General features: G+C 41.3%; 7 protein-coding genes across 7 annotated transcripts; 5 read left to right on the forward strand and 2 right to left on the reverse strand.

Annotated features, from left to right (window-relative positions):
• Window positions 1-6,075: 6,075 nt before the first annotated feature.
• ATC70_008479 (uncharacterized protein) lies at window positions 6,076-7,117 on the forward strand (the record flags this gene model as incomplete). Its single annotated transcript, XM_064827727.1, has 2 exons — window positions 6,076-6,138; window positions 6,215-7,117. The coding sequence occupies 2 exons, from the start codon at window positions 6,076-6,078 to the stop codon at window positions 7,115-7,117; spliced, it is 966 nt and encodes a 321-aa protein (XP_064687011.1).
• A 7,183-nt stretch (window positions 7,118-14,300) lies between these two features.
• On the forward strand, window positions 14,301-15,296 carry ATC70_008480 (uncharacterized protein; the record flags this gene model as incomplete). Its single annotated transcript, XM_064827728.1, has 1 exon — window positions 14,301-15,296. One exon carries the CDS (start codon window positions 14,301-14,303, stop codon window positions 15,294-15,296), a length of 996 nt encoding a protein of 331 aa, XP_064687012.1.
• Window positions 15,297-15,532: 236 nt separating this feature from the next.
• On the forward strand, window positions 15,533-16,195 carry ATC70_008481 (uncharacterized protein; the record flags this gene model as incomplete). The annotated part of the gene is made up of 1 exon (XM_064827729.1): window positions 15,533-16,195. One exon carries the CDS (start codon window positions 15,533-15,535, stop codon window positions 16,193-16,195), a length of 663 nt encoding a protein of 220 aa, XP_064687013.1.
• A 290-nt stretch (window positions 16,196-16,485) lies between these two features.
• PEX7 (peroxisomal targeting signal 2 receptor) lies at window positions 16,486-19,602 on the forward strand (the record flags this gene model as incomplete). The annotated part of the gene is made up of 2 exons (XM_064827730.1): window positions 16,486-18,074; window positions 18,171-19,602. 2 exons carry the CDS (start codon window positions 16,486-16,488, stop codon window positions 19,600-19,602), a joined length of 3,021 nt encoding a protein of 1,006 aa, XP_064687014.1.
• Window positions 19,603-20,804: 1,202 nt separating this feature from the next.
• Window positions 20,805-22,349, forward strand: ARL1 (Arf GTPase arl1; the record flags this gene model as incomplete). Its single annotated transcript, XM_064827731.1, has 1 exon — window positions 20,805-22,349. One exon carries the CDS (start codon window positions 20,805-20,807, stop codon window positions 22,347-22,349), a length of 1,545 nt encoding a protein of 514 aa, XP_064687015.1.
• Window positions 22,350-22,575: 226 nt separating this feature from the next.
• Window positions 22,576-23,025, reverse strand: ATC70_008484 (uncharacterized protein; the record flags this gene model as incomplete). The annotated part of the gene is made up of 1 exon (XM_064827732.1): window positions 22,576-23,025. One exon carries the CDS (start codon window positions 23,023-23,025, stop codon window positions 22,576-22,578), a length of 450 nt encoding a protein of 149 aa, XP_064687016.1.
• A 562-nt stretch (window positions 23,026-23,587) lies between these two features.
• Window positions 23,588-27,126, reverse strand: ATC70_008485 (uncharacterized protein; the record flags this gene model as incomplete). The annotated part of the gene is made up of 3 exons (XM_064827733.1): window positions 23,588-26,194; window positions 26,259-26,870; window positions 26,932-27,126. The coding sequence occupies 3 exons, from the start codon at window positions 27,124-27,126 to the stop codon at window positions 23,588-23,590; spliced, it is 3,414 nt and encodes a 1,137-aa protein (XP_064687017.1).
• Window positions 27,127-27,191: the final 65 nt, after the last annotated feature.

Here is a 27,191-nt window from a genome sequence, read left to right on the forward strand (position 1 = left end):
AGCAGTTACGGCTACCACGACGATAGAATACTGGGACCAAATCTACTGGCCGTGACGTCGAATAGGGCGCTCTCTCATTTTTCCATATCCTCCTTTTTTTTTTTTACCCTTTTTGCAAAACGCGTTTAATATCAAACCACATTGGTTTTGGAACCCTTTTGATTGAAAATAACACTCTAGCTTCTGATAACACGGTCTTGTACTGTTAAAAGCACTTGATACTGCTTCTCTTAAGTGGAATATAGCAGGTACCGTTCGACAACGAACACAGAAAGACGTAGAACAAGCACTAATCGAATTTGTTTATTAGGTTTCGTTTTTTTTACCTGTTTGCCGTGGACGCTGCTACCATTACTTCTTTGCTATCTCTGCTGTTTGCTTCTATGGTTTATTATGTCTGGTAACTGCTTCTTTGGTCTTCATCTCTGGTAGTTGCTTTGTTAGTCTTTGTCTGGTCTCTGGTGTCACTCGTTCTTCGGGTTTTCTACGCTGCTGGTGTTGCTGTTGCTGCTGGTATTGCTGCTGTTGTTGTTGTTGATGTTGTTGATAATCTGATGTTTCCTGGTCTACTGTATTCGATGTATGTTAGTCCTGTGGTATATCTCTGGTGATTGCCTATACTCTTCTGGTCCATCCATGGCTGTGATAGGTTTAGTAAGCAATTTCTTTGGTCTTTAACTAGTCTCTGTTGGTGGCGTTCGTTTTTTGGTTTCTCTATGGTGCCGGTGTTGTTGCTGCTGTTGCTGCTGCTAATATGGTCTTTCCTGGTCTACTGTCTTTGGTGCATGCTCGTTCTCTAGTTTATCTCTAGCTGTGGTAAGTGGTAAGTATCTTCTTTCTTCTGGCCGCAATGATATAAACCTTCTTTGAACGTTTATATTGTTACCTCCTTTCTCGTGATAATGCATTCATGATGTTTGCCTTGTTGCGCTTTTTTTCTTTTTCTTTTTCTTTTCTTTTCTTTTGTTGGTAGTGTTTCCTCTGTGGCTTCACATGAAACAAACTTAGTCATTATGTTATATTGCAAACTTATAATACCACTGTTGCTTTTTCAGTTGTGTATATTTGTGCCATGTTGCTTTACATCCGACTATTACTACCATGGACGTTGCTCATGTATGCATTTTTATTGCAACAATAACAACGAGCTTCTTCGAACATCTTTGATGTTGTGTTTGTTATGCTTTTCTTTGACTCGCTTCGTGTGAGCGCCTTTCTTTTTTTTTTTGCCTACATACTACTATACTCTTATAGTATTATGTTCATTTGTTCCTTTGATTATGTTTCTTTGAAGCATACCTTTTTTACGTTGTGTGGATGTGCCTATCCCTGAAGCTCAACAAGACTTTATCCGAGGCTAGGAGGTAGATAGGCCGCCTCCACTTGGTTATCATTACTTACTTTAGTGATGATTGAGAGTCTCAACGCCAGAATCTAAAGCTAGGTGGTGTAAGTAAGGCATGCTCTAGCACCTGGGGGAAATTTGATGATAGTAGCAGCTATATTGCTATATACAGCGGAGCTTAAAATTTTGCCTCACATCAAAACAGGGGGAAACCCTCGCAAAATTTTTTTTAGGTCAGCGGAGTTTTCAAGCAATCTGATTGGCTAAGAGGTTGAAGCAACGAGGGTCTACAACTGGTTGGTTTCCTATTGATCTGTCTAACGTTATTTTGTCTTTTATTATAATAAAACCTTAATCAAATGGAAATAGAAGTATATTAGCACACCTTTAATGTTCTTCAGAATGGACACTGTTTATGTCTCAATGAAAGCAATTTAGTTGTTGCATACAAGCATGCATCTTAGGGTACATTCACTTTCTCCTCAAGCTACTTTTTACAGTGTAGCAACATAGGTATATACCGTAATTGATGCTATTATATAGCTTGTACACAATTAGACCTGATTCTTAAATGTTTTGAGGGTTTTCAAACGAAAGCATGTGATGAAACTGTACCAGCTTACCTGTACCGATACTCATTGCGTAATCCTAAGAGTTATGTATTGTTCAAGACCTTCTTGATGTATCATTTCTAAACCGGATCTCCAAATGCGTAGGAACAATCAGTTCAAGCACAGATCACATCAGATCATAAATGTTGACATGAAACAGGATTCAGTTACGATCCGTATCATGGCATGTTCAGGATAATAGATCCAATCTATTATCCGATCTATTATCCTATCACCCAAATCAACCCATCTAATACCTTATCCTCACATCAAATCCCTCAATTGGAATAGTATATAAACCCTCTTATTTCCAATGTAATAAACTATATTCTTTACCTGATTAATTGCTTACTCTTTTATATAAATAATTTATTTCTGATAAATCACTTCTTACTCAAATTTATAGCATTAGTTCTCATGGATCAACACCACCCAATAGGTTAGCCCCAGTTGAATCGTCAACGTTCTGCCTGCCTTGTTGCTCCCACCTTTACCATCGCTAGCATCCGTAGCACTAAAAGAGAGTGTTGGTGGATGATGATGAGTTGAATGAGCGTCCTCTGAAGAGACAGGATACTATTACTGCCATTCGAGGAGAACTACCTAGCTCCTCTTATCTTGCCCCTTTATTGCATCTCCCTCCTTTGCGAAGGAGGACAACTATGCCCTGGATGTCACAATTCCCAACTGATGATAATTTATACAAGAAAACTGTAGCATTGGGCAGGATGGGCCTGCTGGCAACGAGAGGGCCCGGGGTCCTCGTTGACAGATACATTTTGACAGTAGTGTCACTGAGTACCTGCTTAAGAACGATGATAAACCTTACAGAGTAGTAGATGCCAGACACTTTGCATATCTTCATGTTGCAAAATGATGTCTATCTCAAACACAATCTGCCAAGTCTTCAGCACAACTAACAGTTCTCAAATCATCAAGTGGAAACATCTATTGCTAACAATAGCAACACGAACACATCTTATGCTGGGCAAAGCATTTGATTATCCTCTCATCCCACATTTTATGAGTGCATATTTGGGTTCGTCAACGTGAACAAGATGCAGCAAAGGCTGCTTCTATTGTCAGCTCAGAACATTACAATATTTTCACCAGACACAAGGAATTAAAAATGAATACTCTATCTGCTAACTAGTACCTCCTTTGGCTGCCCAAGGCTCTATGTCCTTCCATTAACAAGCGGATCCAATGGAATCGCAACATTGAAGTTTTGTTAGCTGACTGCCAATGCCGCTCGTCAATTACAAGCAAGTACTTTTGCGTTTGGCTCGTGGTCATCTACTGGTATCAACACGTAATGCGAATGTGGCTCCATCTGAAACCTGAAAGTTGTTTATTTCAGTCCTAATGTTTAGCTGTACCCGCCCCGTTGCTCTCTTGCAAAAGTGTTCAGAATGCACAACAATACTCAGAATGGACACTCCAGTAATAATGTAAATCAGTAACTTGCGTTGGGGCGTATGGAGAACAACTGGTGGTAACTGTGCAATCACAAACGCTGGGGTCGGCCGTCAAGATCAGAGTCATTGAAAAAACTCGCCTACCGTGCTCAAAATCGAATATAGGGAGACAAAAGTACTGCTCTAAATCCCGCCTTGTGAATGTATGCATTAATATTCAACTAATTTAGCAAGCACTTGTGAAATATACGATGTGAATCCAGCAATACTGAAAAGAATCACTCATACCTCATTCAGCTCTGCATTCTTTGTAGTAAATTCCATTATTCACAAAAAGAACATTGACATGAATGGTGCTAGAAATAGAAGAGATGCCTGTCTTAATCGTACACTGTCTGCTGGATACCGCCATTGTGAACCGAGTTTGTGCCATAGAACGTAATCACTGGCCACGATGATGCTGATAACCCTTTTCACCTCGCGCGCATATAGACAAGATTAATGATGTCTGTGCTTCTACTAGTGTAGGTGATGGAGAGTTGCATCGAGCACCTGAGGTCGAGATGTCGCACCTGAACGGTCAATTTGCAACAATCAAAGGCTTAATAAAGTAAGTAATGGTAGTATTATAGTTGATATATGCATCTCCTGACATGTTAGCCAAAGGTAGACAACCACATTGAATTATATGAGCTCCTCGTTCAGTGTAATTTACATGAATTACAATGATTTTCAAGAATACTATTGAATGTGATGGGCATGTGTCACATCATTACCAACGGATTGAATTTTTGAGAGTCTACACCATTTTTTCATCCATCGCTGTTGTTTGCACTATGATCCTGTAATGAATCTGAAATGCAGACAAGTAAGAATTTATGCCTATGATGGCCATTGCCTTGTCTTTCTGATAATACTAGTATTATGTCTTTAGCACGTCTGGGTGGCTCACGATTCTAGTTTAAGTACATTTCCTGAATGAATTGGCATCTCTCTCTGACCATAGCTACGCATTTCTGGACGATCAGTATCTCAGCAAGTGCATTTATCAAGATGGTTCTTGTTGTACCTAAGTCAAATGCAAGGTTCATAACTTTTACTACTTTTACTTCAAATTTGTTTGGTGGCATTTGCCCTCCAGACCATTTTATAAGAAACCTACCACAGAACAGATACGTCTGTCGACGTTCAAGTCTTTACGTGTATACAGAAGTCCAGCTGTTTCTCAATACAAAACCATACAGCAACTTCATTAGAGCCATATCAAAACAATAAAGATGCTTAAACATTACGGAAGCAAAGAAGTGATCTTCTGAATCCCCAAGGTTCCTTTGTACCAAACACCCAGAGTCCACTGAGGTTGTCTCTTATTTACAGCTTCTTTTTATTAAAGCGTTTATTACACGGCCATCGCAGTTGTGTAAATTTAGGTATGGTTTAGAGACACTAACTCGAGAAGTGTAAATACAAGGAAACACATGTAATCTTTGATTTCGATAAGTCCCCCCCCTCCCAAACTGTCGCTCAGAGGTCAACGACAAAGTCCGTAGACTGTTTCCTTGGCTCAAAATGCAGGTTCATTCACTCTTGACCAGCTACAGTGAGGCTCCTTAATCTTTGTATGTTTACGTGCTGGCCATCTCGGATTCCTTTTTCAGACTCTAAGAGTGATTTGCAAAGAGTATTGTTAAGAACTTGTATTCCAATGGGCATTTGTAACCTAAAGTAAGAACGCGAATATCAGCAATGGAAGTAAATTTGGTTTTGACAATGAATAGATACTTAGCTACTACATTTGGCTCGGCAAACTCGTAATTGCAATAACGACATGCCACACAAACTACTCTGATTGCATCAGTGAAGCTGAAACGTGTTCAGATGTTGAGCAAAACGTATTTGCAGCAACAGCCTTTACTATAGCTCTGTATGCTGGAACAGGCTGTCTCAAAGTATGGGGAACCCTCAACCAAGCCATTGCAGCTTGTCGAGTTGGTCACTTCTTGATCGGATGCCCACATCAAGGAAGCTGAAACGTATTCAGACGGCAATGTAAAACGTATTTACAAGGCCTCCTTCTAGACCATTTAGAACCAAATACCAAGGTACAAACAGGCCATACATAATAGGTGATGCAATAGAGAAAGAGAGGAGAAATCGTCATATCGCAACTGGTAGGCTCACCAAGCTTTCTTCAGTTTTAATGTTTTTATGAGGAGGTCTTCAGCAAGAGAGGAATGTAAAATAAATACGTAACAATAAATGTTGGTCATTCTTTCGTCCCTGAATTTCCATTTACAATCCACCAACATCACAGCCTTCAACTACTCACATTTTGCATTTTCTTTAACACTCAAATTTATGAAATGCCATTACACTACTTTGAGACTATATCACCTAGTGATTGGCGAATAAAAAACATCTTTGAAGCTATTCAGAAAAAGTATCCAAATAAAGGACGATCTTACCACGGGTTTGCGACGAAAAAAGAGCTAAGAGAACTTGAAAACTCATCCAAAACAGTCTTTTCGAGAACGCGCACAGAGTTTGTTGGAAGATTTCAAGATACCCCCCATCAGATCAAGAAAGCATCACATCATCTGTCCAGTTAGCAAATACAATTATATATTGTGAACAAAGCCCAAACTATAAATCAAGCTACACACCAAACCATCCAGCAAAACGTATCAGAATATAAGAAGAAATGCCTCAGCGATCTTTCACAACTGGACGCCATTTATCTCGAGCCAAATTTCCACAAGCTTATGTAAGTGTTTTTGTTTGTGTAAGTACTCTTACTTATCCCTTTTGGTAGAGCTCTTGAAAACATTTTGTTCTTGAAGCCTGGCTCCTACTGCACTGACATGTTGCGCCTTTTTGGAGAAGCAAACCTGAACAAGCTCTACAAACATTTGTTGAAAACTCATTACTCTTTCGACACAACTAAACACACAGACCTCCTTAATCTCATCGATGATATATTTGAAAAGGCGTTTTTCGATTACCATGAAGTAGAGGCAAATCTTGAACAATTATCACAGAGCATGAAAGATGTATGGCACAAGAGAATAATTCGATGCATTCGAGAACTTTTGGAGTTTTTACCTCAATATAAAGAGGTTGAAGCTTTCAACGAATGTGTCCTAAGGACTAGATTTCTAGACCCAGTGGTTAAATACTTCCTCAACGACATCAATGACACATTCCGACTTCGCTACCCAGAGTCGAATCTCAACGAGAGGAAGCTCGTAAAGAAGGAAGTATTGCGCCCAGATTGTCTCGTAACCAATACCACTCAGCCTCAGTATCATCGTGGAAATATTGCCTATGGTGAGGCAATATCGTCCTACTACACAAATCGCACTCGGGCTCTCATTCTGTATATGTACCAATTGGTGTATTTCAGCAAGTCAACGATAGATACTCACAAAATCAATGCGCCCATCATGCTACAAGTCGTAGGATTGAAAGTCAATGTGTATACGCTTGTGCTCATATCCCAGAAGTTCTATGTTACTTTATTCTTATTCGATTTCATCTTGCCTCAATGCAAATCAGAAATCAAAGATTTTTTACCCAGCATCAAAAAACTAGTCGCAATGAATGAAGCTTTAGTCAAATGTAGCAACGGAGACAACAAGGCCGATAGCGAAATGATATGCCCTAGCAACGATACCCCTTTATTCGAAAGACGAGTTGAAACCAAAATTGCCAAAGAAGACTCCGACAGCATTCATATCTGTTAGTTTAGTTCATTACCACAAAGACCTTTTCGAACAATTTGATGGCCAGTGTGGAATTTGAGGCTTGATAGACTAAAATTCACGGAAAAAAAAAGAATAAAAAAACAGTAATGTCAACTTGATAAAGGTATATTTTATTATCAAACTGACAGGTGTAAAGTAAACTGAAGTCTCTCTACTGGCCAGGTAGATGATCCTTCTTATATACTATAACAATGGATAAAAGTTCTATTAATTAGATTGACAAATAAGTCAACTCAGATCAACTAATGTCTAATCATGCTAAAAGACAACTCCAGCAAGCTAATCATGATTTAGCTCTGTCTGGATGAATAATTAGACTCTCATCCGAAGTACCCTGATCTATCCTTTCTATAAGGATAATTAATATCGATCTAGTAGCATGTATCCGATAGGTACAGTCTACTTAGTCTATATTAATAGTACATATCTGAGTGTATATCGCTAAGCATACATCTTTAGCATGTATCTGGATATATGGCATGTCTATAGCATATCGTATGCATGTCTATAGCATGTCTCATATATAGTACAAGTCTGTAGTACATAAAGTATCTGTAGCTAGTATCACGGATATAAGCATGTGTCTTATAGCGTGGATCATGAAGTGCACATCTGAAGCAACAAGCTCATATTGCATTAATCTTGGTGCCTATCCAGATATGGTAAACATCCGTAGTCAATGTCGGAATACAAGTATAAGTCTATAGTGCCATCCATGTCCGTGGTGCCATCTATAGCCTATATCTTATATAGTATGAATCTTATAGTACTAGCGTATCTGAAGTCCATATCTTCTTATAGTATAAATCGATATCGTACATCTAATCCAGTGTACATACAGTTTATATCTAAATCTAGTAACTGGATGAACTGTCGGAATGCAGATCATAGTGGATGTATTCCACAGCCAGGTTAGATCAAGCATTATTAGGCAAGTTAAATGCATTTTGTGGGCATTACACATAATAACTTTTTACTATTGTAGTTCCTGAACCTTCTAATCCATTAACCTGCTTATTCATTATATGTATAACCCCAATGATCCTTTGAATTGCTTAAAATATACACATGGTATACCTCAGTTATCGCACATCACATACAAAAACTAAAGAGACTGTCAAAAGAGAAGATGCTCCCAAATGTGCTAACACGGTGGTAAATAGAGTGAAAGAATTTCTTGATGCCATGCTTTCAAGTAACGTCAAATCTGATTGACAGAATTATGAGAAGTTCCCACCTGATAGTGCAAGCTTGAAACGTTGCATTTGAAAAGAGGATTACTGGAGCCTGGAACTCGTTTAGAATCTGATACTGTTCAAGTCGCTCAATTTGAAAAATAACCCTACAAATGCTGAAGAGTATTACTTGGTGATCTCTATTGAAAGATTTTGGTTCGCATTGATGGCGTCTATTCCACTTTTAGCTGCCGTCAAGGAGATGAACATTGCTTCCAATTTCTGACACACCCCTAATACGGATTGTCTCTAATATATACGAGTGTTTATGCTTCGGATGGTTCTCTACCTTTACTTAGCTTGGGTGAGAGCCAACCTGCGTAGTGGCAGTTCGTGCTACCAATTGTCCTTGTTCGTCTCATCAAAATACTGCTATTTTCATTTTGATCCTCCACTTACACATGGAAACACTTTATGTTATCTGTGGATCTGATTCTTGCGTGATGCTCTACATCCATATACGCGTAGCTACTTCATATACGGGCAAGCAGCATACTGGTGTTTCTTCTTTTTAGCCCTTAGTGTCCCCTGATACAGCAAAATATGAGTGCATTTGAGCTGCATTTTCTTTCGTTCAAGGTCGTTTTAGATCGTCAGAATAGCCCCAAATGGTTGCTCTCATCTGGCAGTTACTTTCTGACACTTTTGCTCGACTTTTTGGGAACCAGAAAAACATGGTAAAAAATCGACCATAAAGCATGAGGTACCCCTCATGGTTTTCATCGAAAATCAAACGATCGCGTTTTTCACCTTGAAAATGGAGACTTTTACTATGGTATATTTTGAATCAAAACGTTTCTATCAATCCAAAGCAACCACTGAAATCATTTTTGTGGGACTTTGATATGTAAAATTTCGACATTTTGGCCAGAAACCTCTTTTCATATTTCTACAAATCATTCAATAAGTGTATTAAAAACATCTATATAACTTGGTACCATTAAAAGCGCCTTGAAAAGTACTCCAGGAAAGCTTAAGGAAGCATGGGATGATTATCATACTTCACTTAGTCGAATCTGCAAAAATAGCTCGATCGAGTCCAGAATCATCAAAATTTGTCCAATCTGGAACAGACTATGAACCTGGGTTTGAATTAATTCTGGCTGGTGGGGCCAGCTGGAAAACTCATGTCCTTTTCATAAGGCAATACAATAGTAAATGCCTTTGAAGCGTATAGAAAGTAGGTGGCAGGTCATAGCACTATCGTTTATGATGATATTTTACTGCATTCTATATTTAATAACGTTAGTCTGGACATTGACGATGCATGGGTTGCATAAAATGTCTGAAGTAAGTAGTGAAATCTCTGAGGCTCCGAGCCGTCGTTCAAAGAAAACGTTGGTAGCATTGAGCAGAGGAAAGAGGGTAGAAATTACAGTGGTTTTTGTTGATTGATTGTAAAATCATTATTCTCATATGAGCCAGGTCTGATAGATGTCTTGAAACTCAGGTTCCATATTAGGGTTGTAAAGTGCAAAAGGACTGAACATTTATTATGTTATTATATTGAACCAAAATGTTTCTATTGATCTAACGTAACATCTGAAATTTTCTTTGTGGGACTTTGATATGTAAAATTTCGACTTTTTGGCCAGAAACCTCATTTCATATTTTCATAATTTGCTCAATAAATCTATTCAAAACATTTATCTTACTTGGTACCATTGGATGCGTCTTGAAAAGTACTTTGAGATTGTATTAGGAAGCAATTTTTTTTTGTAGGGGAAACGAGCTCCAGGTTTTTATTTAAAGTCCTTTAAATGTCATACTGAGGGATAGAAAAGACTGTTGGTGGACCCAATGTCTGCAATGAAGGGGAATAAGATATTTTTGTACTAAGTTGGGAAAGTAATCTACTACTAATAAGGTGCGACTCCTAGGGCCAGTACAGTCTTGCGGAAATCATCAAAATATAGATCATGGATAAGAGTACAAAACACCAAACGAGGACATCAGTACTACGTCAAAAAATCAAACAACTTGCGTTCACCAGGATTTGAACCGGGGATCCTCCCGTTGGCATACGGGAGTTCTACCACTTCGCCCTACCACCAGGGACTGTATTAGGAAGCAAAGGATGATCTTCACAACTTATATAGTCGAATCTTATAAAATAATTGAATCAAGTCGAAGAAAGACGCTTTCTGTCCAATCTTGAACAGAAATAATGTTCTGGATTGGAATCAATTTTGGCGGCTGGTGCGGCCGGCTGGCAGACTCAATGCCCTCCTTGTCATCATGAAGGCAATACAGTAATAGATACTTTTGAAGCGTATGGAAAGTAAGCGGCAGATCATATAGCATTATCGTTAGCTATGCTGCTCTTTTTGAATCTATATTTGATAACGCCAGTCTATCAAAATACTTGTTAGATCAATTTCTTTCCTTTTTGAGGCTTTGAAAGTGTTTAGGGACCATATATTTATCATGTTATGATATTACATACAGGTAAAATCTCTTGACGTTAAATTATATGTATATGATTAAATTATGTACAGGCTTTAGAGTACATTGGTCATAGCAATCAATGGACAGTACAAGCTTTGAAGCAAGATGCAATCATAAAAAAGCATACTATTGAAGCTAATGACAAGACGTGGTTGTTTTTTTTATTAATGTGTATTTGAGTTTATGAGATCACCATACTTGATGGATTAAAATATTTCAGATTTTTGAGGCTATTTTGACTTGTATAGATAGAGGTAGCAGAGATATAAGAACGACTTGGCCTTGTATAGATGTCAGGCATTAATTGTCTTGATAATTGATTGAGTAAGAGGAAGCACAGATGAGAGTAGGGCTTGACCTTGTATAGATGTAGAGATGGTATATTTGAACAGTCTTGTCATTTTAGGAGCTTGTAGGAAGCACAGATGAGAGTAGGGCTTGACCTTGTATAGATGTAGAGATGGTATATTTGAACAGTCTTGTCATTTTAGGAGCTTGTAGGAAGCACAGAGAACTTGGCTTGATAGTATTTGGAGAGGACAGCTTGCTTTAGATGAGATAGAACATGAGATGGCAGAGGCAACTAGATAAAGATGAGATGAGTACACAAGTACTGTGGCATGAGTGCGTAACAAACCATTTGGGCAAAGAAAATTGACCATCAATAAAAGGAACCAACACTATATAAACAGGTACCAAGGTGTAAACTTGCTTCACCTATCACAAGATTATCGACACGCTCAAGACACCTTTATCTCGGATCATAGGGCTGAACCCAATTCTCGTCGGCAATAAAGCCTGTGGTCATCCCGTAGCATGACCAAAGAATTTGTCCTGCAGTCTACTCATGATTATGAAGCTGTGATCCTACTCAGTCCCTACAAAAAAGTAGTTTTTCGGCACTATGTAATCAATAGGTTAGTCAACATGGCTCATACGTCCAACAAGATAATAACTTACTCGCACAGTTCACCAAGGTCTGCAGGTATCAAAGATAGTGTGGCCTTTTTCTAGCATGGACCAAGAGACGTAGAGAGGACCATGGATTTGTAAGGCATTGTATGTAGCAGTAGTAGAGGCCAATAGACAGTAGAGTATTTGATTTACTTGACCATATGTAGAGAGAGAGCCCAAATGTCTTGTAGAGAGTTTGTATGTATAGAGTATTTTGCTTGTTGTAGAGAGATGAGATGAAGAAGAAGAGGGAAAAGCTGTTGAAAAAAATCCCTATTTATATCCTTCTCATCGACTTTCATGTGAGTCTAGTATCCTTGCCACACTCAAATTCGTTTCCTTTTACTTTTCTCCACGATATACTACTTTGAGCGCGTGAAAGTAGTACCATTTTGAGGTTTGGCACTTGCTCTATTTGATCCGCTTCGTCCGAGGCTTTCAACTGTTTTCTGTCTCGAGTTATGTCCATTTTGCTACTTCAAAAAGCCCTTTTTCCACCTTCACATGAAACGAGTTCCCCCATCTCTTCCTAGATGTAATTAACAGACAACTTTTCACTGGTTCAACCTCATCAAAAAGTAAACAAAAAATGTCATTTGACACTGAAACAAATGCAGCTGGTTGCTTGATTAAGTAATCTTTCTCTACCTCCCCTTAATTTCTCTCTCTAAAATTACAGTTCTCGATCCATCTCTCTTTTTGTTTACATCAGCCATAAACTGTCCATCTAATCGGACAATACGAGTGTTAAGGTTGGCTTTCTTGTCGTTTACATCACATCGGAGCCAGCATAACTGATTCTGGACCAAGAAACAAGTGTACACCTCGGAAAACAAGCGTGCTATATGAATATTACTGCGGCAATCTCCATGGAATGGAACATAATGGATCGTTTTCGAACCAGTGCAAGTCATCTTGTTTCCAGCTATCATGGTTGCTGTCAATGATGTCAATCAAAGTGTTTGCACTACTAGATATCATCAATATGCCCACATTTACATAGTGAGTTGGTCATTCTCGTGTATCATTCCTGCAACCTGTTTGTAGTTCTTATGCCAAGAGTATTCATCTCATAAAGAGTCAACACGTTTCATATCATTTTTTTTTTAGGGATCGTCCTCTTTTAGAAGGTATTCGAATCATGCAAGATCAAAATAATTCATTTGCTAGGCAAAATTAAGCTTTAAAAAAAATCACATGTAAAGTAAACAAAAGGACATGAATTGAAGAGTGATAAGCAAGTAAATGGCCAATTTGTGGTTAAAGAGAGGATATTTTATTAGAAGGTATGTACATCATTAGAAAGCAAATCACTTGAGGAATCCAATGGTACTATTTTCAGGGTTCTAAGTCAAGTACACATCGCGAAATTCATCAAACAAGGCCGTGGGATTTCCAAAAGAAGGAGGTTTCTGAATTAAACTTCACCTGCAATATCATTTTTATCTGTGTGCTATTCTATTTCTTTGGATCATGTCACGCTCCTCTTACATCACCAGCCTGTCCTTTTTGGGTCTCACGTTGGGTACGCTATCCATTTGAGAAGGAGTCTCGCTTTCTCGTATAATCGTTTCTGTGGGTATTATTGCCGTTATATTATAGGGCTTTGAGCAATCAAGGAGAGTCTTCTTTTAGCCAGCCAAAACGGATTACAATCCCGCTCGACTTTCTGTCATGATTCGTTGCTTTTGGATTCTTTTGCGATTTGATCGACTTATTTTAGAAGATTCGACTATGAAAGTTGTTGTGATCATCCTTTACAGCCTTAAGATTCGACATTTAAAGGACTTTAAATAAAAACTGGAGCTCGTCTCCCCTACAAAAAAAAAAAAAAAATTACAGCCTTAAGAGTCCCTGGTGGTAGGGCGAAGTGGTAGAACTCCCGTATGCCAACGGGAGGATCCCCGGTTCAAATCCTGGTGAACGCAAGTTGTTTGATTTTTTGACGTAGTACTGATGTCCTCGTTTGGTGTCTTGTACTCTTATCCATAATCTATATTTTGACGATTGCCGCAAGACTGTACTGGCTCTAGGTGTCGCACCTTATTAGTAGTAGATTTCTTTCCCAACTTAGCTCAAAAATATCTTATTCCCCTTCATTGCAGACATTGGGTCCACCAACAGTCTTTTCTATCCCTCAGTATGACATTTAAAGGACTTTAAATAAAACCTGGAGCTCGTCTCCCCCTACAAACAAAATGCTTCCTTAAGCCACCTCTCTTTCATCTAAATTGTCTTTAGGGCCGTTTAAACCCCGAAAACAACATCATTAAGCAGTAAAGATCCAAACAAAACCGGCAACAAACACAGCTACAACAATCCAGTCATGTCGGTCAAGCCAGCCGACACCTACAGTTACCTCCAACTATCGTCTTACTTTAACCAAACAGACGACAACCGGCAACGGAACCACTAAACTTCCCGTTGCTTCTAGGAAGCGTCGCCATTCCACTATCAAAGCTACCACGGTACCTTTATGTAGATCACCGCGAACCCAAGCACCTACTACTGACTTTCTTAACACTATGAATATTGCAACACCCGTTGCTCCTGCACCTACAGCCATTTCCATCAGCTCCACTACCAACATGGTCGTTGAGCCTTCCACTAATGCGATCAACCCACCTGCCTTCCTTGAAGGCATGAACCCACCTAAACCAGACGAAATCCATCAGTCTCCCCTGATGCCCACTTGGATTCAGGAGATCTATTCACGTCTTGCCTCTGTCACCACTCACTTGCAGACTCACGACTCACAACTGGAACAGAACCAAGCTTTGATCAAACAGACTCAAGAATTGATCAAAAAGAACCAGGAACTCCAACTGGCTTTGGATAAAGCCCACCACGAGATTGCGCAACTCAAGTCGACTGCCAATCATACCTCGACACCTCCATCTGCTACTATGCCTGTTCTCGAAAGGAGCTCCGAGGGCACCTCAGCCTCTCAATGGGCAAATATGGCTGCCAAACCACCCGCGGATGAATCAGCTCCAGACGTTACTAAACGCAAGGAATCCAAGCCCAAGGCTTCCACATTCACCAAACCAGCTCCCAAGGCCAAAGCCAAACGGCCATTGACTTTAGAGCAGGTTAGCCGGTTCTACTCTCTTCCCTCGACGACCCACGGTTACCAATTCCTGTACTTCACCTCTCGTGGACGTGAAGCCATCTCGAAAGTCCGTGCGGGTTTCCAGGTGCTTAGTTTATCTCAAAGCCGCATTCTTGATATCCATTACCCTATTAATAACATCATTAGTTTCTTAGTTCACAACGACTATGCCTCCACTGTCGTGGAAGCAATGGCTCAACTCCCTGACTCTCAACGGATTACCGATTTCGACCCTTGTGCACCCACCATCCTCGGGGATCCCAAGTACGCCAACCACGCTGATCCGCTCTTTTTGCAGTTTGAGGCTGCACGCATTCACCAAGAACGTTTGCTTCGCATGATTAAATGTCTCGCAACTCCCAACATCAAATTGGCCGTCGCTCGCGACTTCTGCTTCAAACGTAAATAGATATCCGAGACTACGTATCAAACACTTTACCGTGAGATCTACCCTGCCAAGGCATCCAAGACTGCCTCATCTTCTTCAACGGATGATGTTAACATGGATGATACTCCTGCTTCTTCTCAAGATTCTAATTCCCAACCTGCTGCCTCCTCTTCCTCTATTAGCCCAGCTGACGGCGTCTCAGCCCCCCTGGTCTAATGAGTACTACTACCTTTGAATCACCCAACTATGCGAAAAATATGCCCCATTATGACACGAATACTAATTCTTTTATGCACAATCACAATCTCAATATAGCTTCCTTGAACTGCCGCAATCTCGTCAAAGCATCGACGCCCGAGATTAGCTCTGACTTCATCCGATACCTCCGTTCCTTACATTTTGGCATCCTCTGTGTTCAGGAATTGCATGCCGTCGAGACAGTTCAGGACCAACTTCATATGCAATTCCAAGCTCATGCCACTTTATGGACACAACATTGTGGTATTATCTCCTTCAATCCGTTAATTCATTTACAATCTTTAGACTTTAATCTGGATCAACGCATCATTGCCTGCAAAGTGGTCCATGCCAATGCGTTGTTTCCACCCTTCACACTCGTTAACATCTATGCACCAGCGCAGTACTTACCCCGAGTGCGGTTTTTTAGAGACTTCTTAGCGTTGCCTCTCTTCAACATTCCTTCTTCAACCACTCGGGAATCCTTGCACTCACTATCTTCCACCCTTGACTCTGAAGCTGCCAACATCACTCCCATGCTACTGATGGGGGATTTTAACTACCACGCCACTTCTTACTTGACTGATGATAGTGAAGACTCTGAATTTGATCCTAACATTATTCATTCAGGTGCTGAACTCCATCGTCACTCTCCACCGTCTCATCAATTCCCACTTCTTTGAATGTACTGATTCAAGGGAGGAGGGTCCACTACTACCAACCTATCGTCGACGGTCCGGACAATCAACTATCGACTACCTCTATGCTACTTCATTCCTTTTTCCACATCTACATTCATCAGAAATTGTGTTTTTGGACTCATCTTGGACGGATCATGCTCTGATACGAGCTCGCTTTGTTTTTTTCGTCAGATCGTCAAGGTTCAGGCCTGTGGCGTGCTAACCCAAACCTATCTACTAACCCATATTTCACTGAACAAATCTTCACAGCTTTGGATGAATTTTTCAATACCATGGAGATTACGGCCTCTATCGATACCGCCGCTTCCATTACTCCTTCTTCTCCACAAGACAATTGGGATGCGCTCAAAGCCTTGGTTCAAGACATTGCTCGTCATGTCAGTCGAGATCGAAGTAATGCCTTAGAACGCCCATACAAACGCCTTCAACGGAAACGCAATCGAATCTGTCGACAATATTCTGATCCTCGCATACGCGCTCCACTCCTTCATACCATTGAGAAGCAGATTGGCATGATACAAAGGGAAATTGCCACCAACTTATGTTTACGGGCGGGTAAACACTGGCGTGAACAGGGCGAAACCTCTGCTGGCTACTTGAAACGGACTATTGCCAGTCGTTCGATCAAAAAGTCGATCACTAGCCTCATTAACCCTATTACTAACACATTATGCACTGACCCCATTTCCATGCAGACAGCAGCCTCCAGTTTCTATGCAGCATTATACTCTTGTGATGCCATGGATTCAGCGAGTATCAACTCTCTGTGTGCCACTATTCCGGATTCTAACACCATCACGGATGCCGATCATGATACCCTTCAGCAACCTTTCACCATTGCCGACTTATTGACTGGCACTCATCGTACCAAGTTCCAATCCAGTCCTGGTATCGACGGTTTACCTTACCCCATTCTCAACATTATCCTCAACCACCGGAAGGCCGCCCAACTTGCTGTTAAGATGTTTAATGATGCCCTCAACCTGGGTATCTTCCCTTCCAGCTGGTTGCAAACCTGCATTTGTTTACTACCCAAGTCTGGCGACCTCTCCAACCTCAAGAATTGGCGTCCCCTTTCTTTGATTTGCTGTGATGCCAAGATCTTCACACGATTGCTTAATCAACGCCTTATGCCTTTCATGAACAAGATCATATGCCTCCAACAATCTGGATTCATGCCTGGTCACTTTATCGTTGATAATGGTATGATTCTCAACAACACTTGTCTCATTGCTGCTGAAACTTCATCGGACAGTATTGCACTGCTCTTGGATCAAGAGAAAGCGTATGATCGCATCCACCCTGATTACCTTTGGTCGGTGATGCACCGATTTAACCTTCCTACTAACATTATCCATTCCTTAATGAACCTTCTCTTCTCTACGCAAATTCACATCAACATTAACGGCCACATATCCACCTCGTCCATCACCCAACAACGTGGTATCCGCCAAGGGGATCCCATCTCACCACTCCTTTTCAACATTGCTTTTGATCCATTCCTTCGCTCCATTCAACAAGATCCTCAGTTTACTGGCTTCAACCTGCATACTGAAGCTCCATCTCCTACTAATCATACTACATCTGACGATATTTCAGTTCCTATGCAACAATTATTTCCGGACATTGACGGCCTTGCTGTCAGTCCTGATACTCCTGCTTCTCCAGTTTCTCCCTCCTCTACACCTCTGGCGGTAAAAATCCTGGCATATGCGGATGATACCTTGGTATATCTCCATGATACGCAGGACTTTCATCGCTTGCAGACCGCCATCACCATGTATATGAAAGCTTCTAACGCATTATTGAACTATCACAAGACCGTAGCTACATCTCTCTCAGGTAAACCTTCAGCAGCTTGGTAAGCCTTACTCACAACCTATGGCATAACCGCCTGGCATCATGATCGAACATCCGCCACTCCCCTCATTTATCTCGGTTATCCCATCTGTTCCAGCATTACTCAACGCAATGTTGCCTTTCAAAACCTATATGACTCCATCCGAAATGCCATTGCTCTTCACTCACAACGCAACTTATCCATCCGCGGCCGTACTACCATTCTCAATTCACTTATTTACTCCAAATTATCGCATGTTCTACGCCTCACGACATTTACCAAGGCCCAGTTGCTCTCTTTACGAAGCCTGGGCACCTCCTTTATTAATTTTCGCATTTCCCCTAGACTCTCTTTTGCTACTCTCTCTTTACCTCGGTCAGCCGGCGGTTTGGGGCTCCTAGATCCTCTTTCTCAACAACAGACTCTACAATGGTACTGGGTCTGCCCGCTATTACTTCAATATCTTGCTTCTCCGGCCTTCCCCAAGTACACCACTCCTTCGCTCTCTGTTTTAACTTATACTCTTTCCTGGTGCTACTACTCCACCGTCTTGCCTCATTTCTTCTACTATCTCTTGTTTCCTTATGCTCGCCATCGGTCGTGGTTTCCTCAAAGCCCATCCCGTCGACACAGTTATCTCAATCCAATCACTAATCTTCAGTCCTGTTTGTCACTTTTCCAGATAACAGAGCGTCATAACTTATATGTTGATGCTGTTACTTGCTACTTATTTCCTCTCTATGATATTCTTTTACATTCACCACCTACTACTAATACTCTTTATTCATCTAGCTTTATACCACCGAATCTTCTCTTAGACGGCTCCAACGTTGCAAAGAAGCTTCTTGTAAGCGACATTTTCCAGTTAGATGCTGATCTTCAGGTGCTTCGTGTTCGTTCTTCCTTCCAATTCGCTAACCATCCTATTGTCTCCCAACGTGTTGCTGATTTCATCAATTCTCGTCAACTGCTATTCCAACCTTTCTTTGCACAGCAATGCTTCATTGCTCCCCGTCCAGCCCTAGATCCTCATCAACTTTCCTCTCTGCGGGCGTTTTGCCGTAGCATTTTCGTCCCTCCTTCTTCCTCGTCTTCGCGTAGTCGGTTGCCACTCAATAGCATCCGCTTCTTTAAAAAGCTACGCCATAACCTGCCCTCTTCCTCCTTCTCTCTTTCTCCTCTCCAACCTCCTCAATGGCGCTCATTTTGGACACTCGCAATCCCCCTTGCTGCTCGCACGGTCTGGTACCGGGCTATATATGAAAAAATTCCCACCAGAGCCCTCCTACATCTACGCATTCCTGACAATCACCCTTCTCGCCGCTGTACAATCTGCCCTGCCTCTCCCACGGAGGATATCACACATGCTCTGTTCTCCTGCCCTCCCAAGTTGCTGGTCTGGCGATACATGTATCACACCTATCTTTCTGCTTCTCCATCAATCTATGATGTTGATCTGATTCATTTCCTCCAACAAACTTTACTCTGTTCCTCCCCTCTTCTTGATCGTGATCCCTCTCTCTCGTTCAATGAACTCTCTATTCCTTAACTATTCGCAACTACTCTTTTGACAATTTGGCAAGCGCATTGGCGCTGGACCTTCGACCGAACCCCGTTCATCGCTGACACCGTTCAACTTTGCCTTGCTCGTTCTCTTGCTCGTTTGGATCCCGAGTTAAATCTTGATTCGTAAGTATTCAGTTTTACCTTTTCGTTCATTCTTCTGTCACCTTTTTTTTTCCTACCTATTTTCCATCCGATCCTTTGACTCTATATCCAGTCTTTTCTATCCCTCAGCACGACATTCAAAGGTCTTAAAATAAAAAAATGGAGCTTGACTCCCCTACAAAAAAAAAAATGCTTCCTTAAGCTTTCCTGGAGTACTTTTCAAGGTGTATCCAATGGTACTAAGTAAAATAGATGATTTGAATGAACTTATCAAATGATTTATGAAAATATGAAAAGAGGTTTCTGGCGAAAATGTTGAGATTTTACATACCAAAGTCCCACAAAGATGATTTTAGAGGTTGCTTTGGATTGATAGAAACATTTTGATTCAAGAAATACCATAGTAAAAGTCTCCATTTTCAAGGTGAAAAACACGATCGCTTCATTTTCGATGAAAACCATGAGGCGTACCTCATGCTTTTTGGACATGTTTTTCAGGTACTCAAAAAGTTGAGTAAAGGTCTCGACTTGAATGCATCCAGATTTTGCTGTATTTTGTATAATCTTGAACAGTAAGAGGCAATGTGATTATGCTGCTTGCCTGTATATAATTTCTTATAGCTAATACAGACATGGTGCCTCGTAAAGGGGCCAGATCCACAGTCGTAGGCTGTTTATAGAGGGTTCTCTCATAAGAGCGAAAGGTTAAAAAGTGGAATACCATAAGGGTTCGAGCGACGCCTCCGCTACTAAACCCAGGGCACCTGTTTGGGCATTCTATTCCTGTTCTGTACCTGAAGGGTATAACTCGAGAGTAAGACAATATGTATTTGTCAAGATAGATCAAGATCTACACGAGAGCATATCCCAAGGGCCCAAACTAATTAATTTTAGCTGTAAATGCTTTTATTAACTGAAGTTCAGGGGATAATCTAAAAAGTAGAATATAGGAGCCAAAAAGACATTTCTGAATGCTGCACCTCCGTTTTTTTTTCTGTTGAGGTATGGTACTACATGTTTGCGCATTTTTTGATCAAGCATTCCCTGCTTTTCTTCCGTCTTTTGTTTCATTCATAAAATAGCATGCTTGCAGAAGCAACAACAGCAAAAGTAGCCTCGACTACAGTCATTAGAAAAGACGAATGTGAATGTTACAAGGTCATACAGCCTCAGCATCCCCATCAATGTCAACTTTGCCACAGAAAGATCAGCGCTTGTCTGTATACAAACGAGCTTCAACACAAGATCACACTGCAAGCCTACGAGATCAATCAACTAAAGAAGGAATTGCATGCATATGAACTCGAAAAACGAAAGCAGGATTTGGATTTTCAGACACTCAACAGCAAATACATAGCAAGTTTAGATACCATGACCGATATACAGTTTCAAAAAGAACAGGCAGACCGGGAATTGGAAGAACTCAGTGCTCGTTTGTTTGAAGAGGCTAATTGTATGGTGGCGAGCGAGAAGAAAAAGAGAGTGCAACTTCAAAGCAAGCTTGATGCAACCGAAGATCAGTTGCTGAATGAACGAAATCAATTGCAAGAGCTGAAATCTCGCATGGAAAGCCTGCTCCAGCCAACAATCCGTGTCGCAAGTAGCACAAGTACGCCGTTTAATGTAGAATATACTGCAAACTATCGCAATGCAAGCAACAATACTTCAAGAAAGATTGCATACACAAATTGTAGACTGAGCAATGTTGCGACCGACAGCAATAGCATCACAGATAGCATCGCACAAAACAAATCGGCTATCAGTAAACGACGAAACACAGTTGCCAGTTCTATTCTGTTAGCCGCCATGTCGCCTGTTTCTCTCCCGCCCATTACTTTTACAAATAAGCACACACCAATGACATTTGACTTTAAGGTAACTCAGGCACACATGTTCAGATCATTCCTTGATTTGTATGGCAACAGTAGCGAGACCAGCAAGCGCATCAATAGAGCCTCCTCCTATTTCGACAGCGAAAGCGAAGAAGAGGAAACAGAGAAAGTTCAAGATATCTTATCAATTGAAAATAGCAACCACAGTTCATTCTTTTACTATACGCATCCACAAATCGTTTTACCGCCAGCACAACAGAGTGAATACATCATGCAATGTGAGAAAGAAGACATAGAGCCTTGTCTCGGCTTTGGAAACCCAGAATCTCGCATGTGTGTTAAGGTGATGATGGAATATATGCTGCATAAGCCCTGTTTTATCGAGCACATTACGTTAGATGTAGCGAGAAATATTCCGCCACCTACGAACGCCATCTCATCTGCATACTACCGTCCCTTATGGGAAAGGTGGTCCGTCAATACTTACTATTCTGCGACGTCCGCAACAACATCTACACTATCAAACTTGCCTGAAACTAAACAGCTAGAGTGCGCATCATGTGGAAGGAAAACTAATCTCAAACAGCCATCTACACAAAAATTTTATCGTTTTCGGCTTGTTGAGGAGGACGATTGGCTTCTGATAGACCACGATTGTCGTAACAGACTTGTTGCAGTTTGCGATTTCTACAGTTTTATCAGAAATATCCAATTGGGACTCTACCAAAATCGGTCCTTCCATGATTTATACCAAGAAAATGTACAGTTAAGGTTGAAAATGTTTTATTCACGGTAAGTTTACACAAGGGCATGGTACAAGTGACATAGATGATTCATCGATTTTCTTTAGAATGGGAGCCATATAAAATTACATACATAAAAAGGGCATATACAAATTAAAAGGGAGGAGGTAATTCATAAAGTGGATGTGCTAGTTGCTGTTGTTATTTGTATATATGATATTAGTGTGTGATTGGGATCCTAGCGAAAGAGAGAGAGAGAGAGAGAGAGAATACAGGAACTTACATGTCCTGGCTAACAATCTCTGTAATGACGAGACATGTTACTTGATGTAATCCATATTCAGGAGTGCAGTGGTTGCAGTGAGTGATGGGGAATAATCCACCTGCTAGCACAATGGCAGCATCACCCAACGGTACATTGGCGGTATCCAAGAGCTCCTCAGTAGTAGGCATTGGAGCATGTAAAGTGTTGATAGTGGTAGTTACAGATGTTAGTGCTGCAGTCAGCAGACTGTGATAGTTGGGTGTGGATGGAGCAGGCAGCAGCATTCGCTGTCTGTTGACTGCAGGCTGTTGCTGTTCTGTAGTAGGGCGATTTGATAGGTATTCTCTTTCAATGCAGCGATTCTGGTGGGCGGTGAAACCCGCATTTCGAAAGCCTCTTTGATCGTATTTGGGAAACTCCTTTTGACAAATTTTGCATTGCAAGAAGCTCATTTCCTTTGACATTTCTTGAATTTGTAAGGTTAGCATTTTAACATTCAAAGTTTTTCAGAAAGTTGCAAAAGAATCTAATCTTTTATGCTTCCTTTTTATTTCTTTTTTTCCTGTTTGGATACGTGATGTATTCAAACAATGGCAATGAGTGAACAATGGAAAATTATCAATAGGCTTATTTCGCTTGTTCTCTGCTTGAATGAACAAGCATGTCAAATGCAACTGACACTTGGGTGTTGGGTCCAGATGATGCAATGAGAAGAAAACAGCAGCTTGGATCAAACCATACCCAATGTTGACATGTGCCTGAATTTATCTGATCCCACTCCTATTCCTTCGCACTGTCCCAACCCTTTCCCCTCCCCTCCCCCCCCCCTTTCAAGACCATAAACAATCAACTAAAGTCATACCATTGTTTGCACCCAATGCTAAAAATAAGGCCCAACACAACCACAATGATTATATAAAAAAGCGGCGTCTAAGTGGTTTATAGTATATACGGAATATGTATAAAATGAGGTGGGCTAATAATACAAATAATAATAGAAATGATAATAATAATAATAATAATAATCTACCATCCATTTTCAGCATTTTTAGTGCGAAGATACTCAATGATCTTGTTTCCAGTTTGATCCTCTCGAAGATGGATCATATAAACAATACTTGTTTTAGCCACCTCGTCAGTTAACAGAAAACTGATTCTCTTTGAACTGATTTTTTCCACATTGCCACTCTTGACGATAGCACTGACCAACTTGCTCTTGTCGTTTTCAATCTGAATCATCATGCGCATACTGGGCGATTGTTGTGAGATACGCATCGTCACATTGCCAAAGGTGCTCCAGTTGGATGTCTCGTTCTTGACGAATAGTTTGGCTTTGCATTGCATCACAGGCTTCAGTGTTTGGGGCACGTTGATATTGTCCACCACTTCAGGCTCATCCATCAAAGGCTCTTCTATCTGCTGCTGCTGCATAGTGATAATGTTGGAATCCTGGTGTGCTTTGTGCAAAATGTTGGCAAACACAGTGGCATCTTGAGGATGTGCAAAATGGATCAAATAGTTCTCTTTCTTGGTGCCCATATAAAGCGAGATATTGACATCACTGGGTGATGGCTGTCTGATCACCGTGTTGGGCAGAATCCATGCATTCAGGTAAAGTTGGCCAGTGTTCTGCAACTGCACAGCAACACACGTACGATTGCTATGTGTCAATCTCACTTGCAATAAGCACTGTCCATCTGCAGCATACCACGACTGGTTGTTCCAATGAAATACATCACACTGACTACTGCTGTATAGAATTTGACGCACATCGTTGCCTGGGTTGTACATGTTGGGACTATGAGGAGGCGATCCAAAGTCTTCCACTGAATTCATTTGGCGTGGAGCCAGAGAAGGCGATGGGGAGTTGAATCTTCCAGGAGGTTGTTGCAATCGAGGAGAGGAGGGCTGGGCTCCTGGTGGTGGTGGTCTTCTGTTATTACCTGCGTTTGCTAAAATGGGAGATGCTCCTCCTCCATTCATGGGTCTATATTGATGAGGTGGAGGCTGTTGCTGAAACTGCTGTTGCTGTGGAGGAGGTGAGTTCATGGGTCTGGCATTGTAGCCATACTGATTCTGAGGTGGTTGGTTGTTCATCATCATTTGAGGTCGGGGTTGAGGTTGAGGTTGACCAGGCAATGGCTTGAGTTGCTGCTGTTGATTGGGATAGTTGTTGTTCTGCGTCATAGGAGGTCTTTGCTGCTGGTATGGAGGTTGTTGCTGCTGCTGTTGCTGTGCTTGGCCTCTGATTGAGGAAGACCGAGGCAATTGCTGCTGCTGTTGAGATGGAGCAGAATCACCTCTTGGTTGCATGGCGGGACGAGCCATGCCATTGTTAGCCACAGGCTGAAATCGACTCTTGTCATTCTGTTGTTGTGTTTTGTTGGACGATGAGAGGTAATCATCCGTATTTTGAGTTACTGCTTGCATCATCTCTGGCAAAACGACTCTTTGCACCTCCACTGCTCTGGGAGAAGCAGGCTTACCACCATCCATCATGTTGTTCTTGGGAGCACCATTGGGAGAAGCAGGCAAAGGGTTGATCTTGTTGCTGTTGTTATGATAGTTCATGTTTGGAGTAGTAGAAGAGGAAGAAGAAGCAACAGCAGCAGAGGATGGAGCCGACGAGTTATTTAATTGATTTGATTGCGGAATAGGAGGTGATATCGACATGGTTGACATTTGGGCAGTAGGCGGTTGAATGTATGTCATTTGAACATGGGAGGAGTCTTTAACTGGTCCATGAACAGGTTGCTGTTTATTAGGAGGGGCAGGAGGAAGCGTCTCGTTCACGTTTGATCTGTCTTTATTTGGTGGCGTAGGTTCATTGGTAGCAGGCACATTGTTGTGTATGTGCACCTGTGACACATTGGGAATATGAGGCAGTATCTTGACAGATTGTGGCATGGGCTCATGCTGCTGCTGCTTGGTCATACCAGAAGTAGGCAATGGAGGCGTAGAAAACTTGGAGGTCGTATCATGGTCGTCTTGGTGGTCATAGAAATGATTGTCATAGATGTCCATGATGGTGTCTCTTGATTTGCCCTGATGCCGATTCGCATGCGTGATGTCTTCCTCGCCTTCTTCATCGGAGCTCTCCAAAGGTGATACACCACCGTTCTCTGAATAAAAAGTAAAGATGTCTGTGTTGCGAATACTGGCCTTGTTGATGCTGCTGCCATTACTATCAGGCATAGGAGGCAGTTGGATGCCATAGTTCTTGGCTGCAGATGAGGACGCCAGCATCTTTTTCTGAGCAGCCACACTCAATGTCCTGGGAGTCAAAATCAATGATTTGGGAGCATCAGGTTCAACACCAATCCACGTGCTTCTAATTTCCTTTGAATCTGCCCGCATAATCAAATGCTTTTTACCCAATACAGAAAATTGAATGATGTATTCACCCACAATTTCTCGATCCAATGCATCTGCCTTGACCGTAATATCACCAATGGGGATCGCAGGGTACATGAGCAAGTACTGGCTTGAGGACAATTCCCGGGCAATGACCAGCACCTCGGTCGTCAGCACCAGACACACACGGATCGAGGGTCCATTCTCGCTGGGCAGCATGACAAAGCTGTCTCTCATGACGAGTTGAGCGCCTGGGTGCGAGATGCGTAATTGGTAGTTCTAAATAGACGATTGTATATTAATACTTCACGTGTATCTATTAATAGAATATTCCACTTCATACTATTTGTGTACCACTGTAGAGATCGGCAGTTCTGGAGCAATCCACCTGGCGTTCAAATGTTGTCAAATCAGAGTTTGCAGTGAAATTTGTCTGGATGAAGGGTAAATTGGAGTCCTTGTAGTTGACATTCACGCTGTTGTTGCCCTTTGACATGATCATGATCATGTCGATTCGCTTGTTGGCACTAGTCAGCAGCTTGTGGTCTGCTCTACCAGCGTCTGTGCCTTCTAATAACCGGCTGTAGAGTCCCTTGTAGTATTTCAGCTGCTGGATGGGTGCATTGAATAAGGACTCCAGGTTGATTTCATACGATACATTGGCAGACAAGTTTTGCAGCAGTTGCTGGATAGACGGGTTGCGCAGAATATCGCTTCGTTGATTTAAATTTGGGATGAAACTTCGAGAATAGTTGGCATAGGGGACCTCTAAATCATTTACCCATTGCATTAAAGCATCTCCAAGCTCGCTGATAGTCTGAGGATTGGCTGCGATTCGAGTTAATTTCATACAGAATCTCTTGTTCACCTTGAGAATGTCGTGAATGTACTTGAGCAGCTCAGAGAAATCAGGGGCAGCAGATGTCATTTGTTTCATCCAAATGGGTGCAATTTGCTGTATCCAATTCCTTGTTAATGAGTGTATATCAATACAATGTCCACTATCTGTTACTTACAGAGTCAATCATCTTTAATGTCTCCATATATGCCTGTTCTGTTTCAATCAGCTCGGTCAGTGGATTTCCGCTGCCTTTTCTAGTAGAATCATGAGAGTACTGAGAGGAGGGCGTTGATAGCCCTGGGCTTGCTGAAAAAGCACTTGCTGAGGAAGTTGCAGAAGAAGAAGAGGCGAATGTAGATGCCGACAACATGTTTTAACAATAGTAAAAAGGAATGAATATAGTTTGAAAAGGATAGTATAACTGTTTGATGAAGG

Source organism: Mucor velutinosus (genome assembly GCF_035048745.1).
Source record: "Mucor velutinosus strain NIH1002 chromosome Unknown tig00001561, whole genome shotgun sequence".
Classification (NCBI taxonomy): domain Eukaryota; kingdom Fungi; phylum Mucoromycota; class Mucoromycetes; order Mucorales; family Mucoraceae; genus Mucor; species Mucor velutinosus.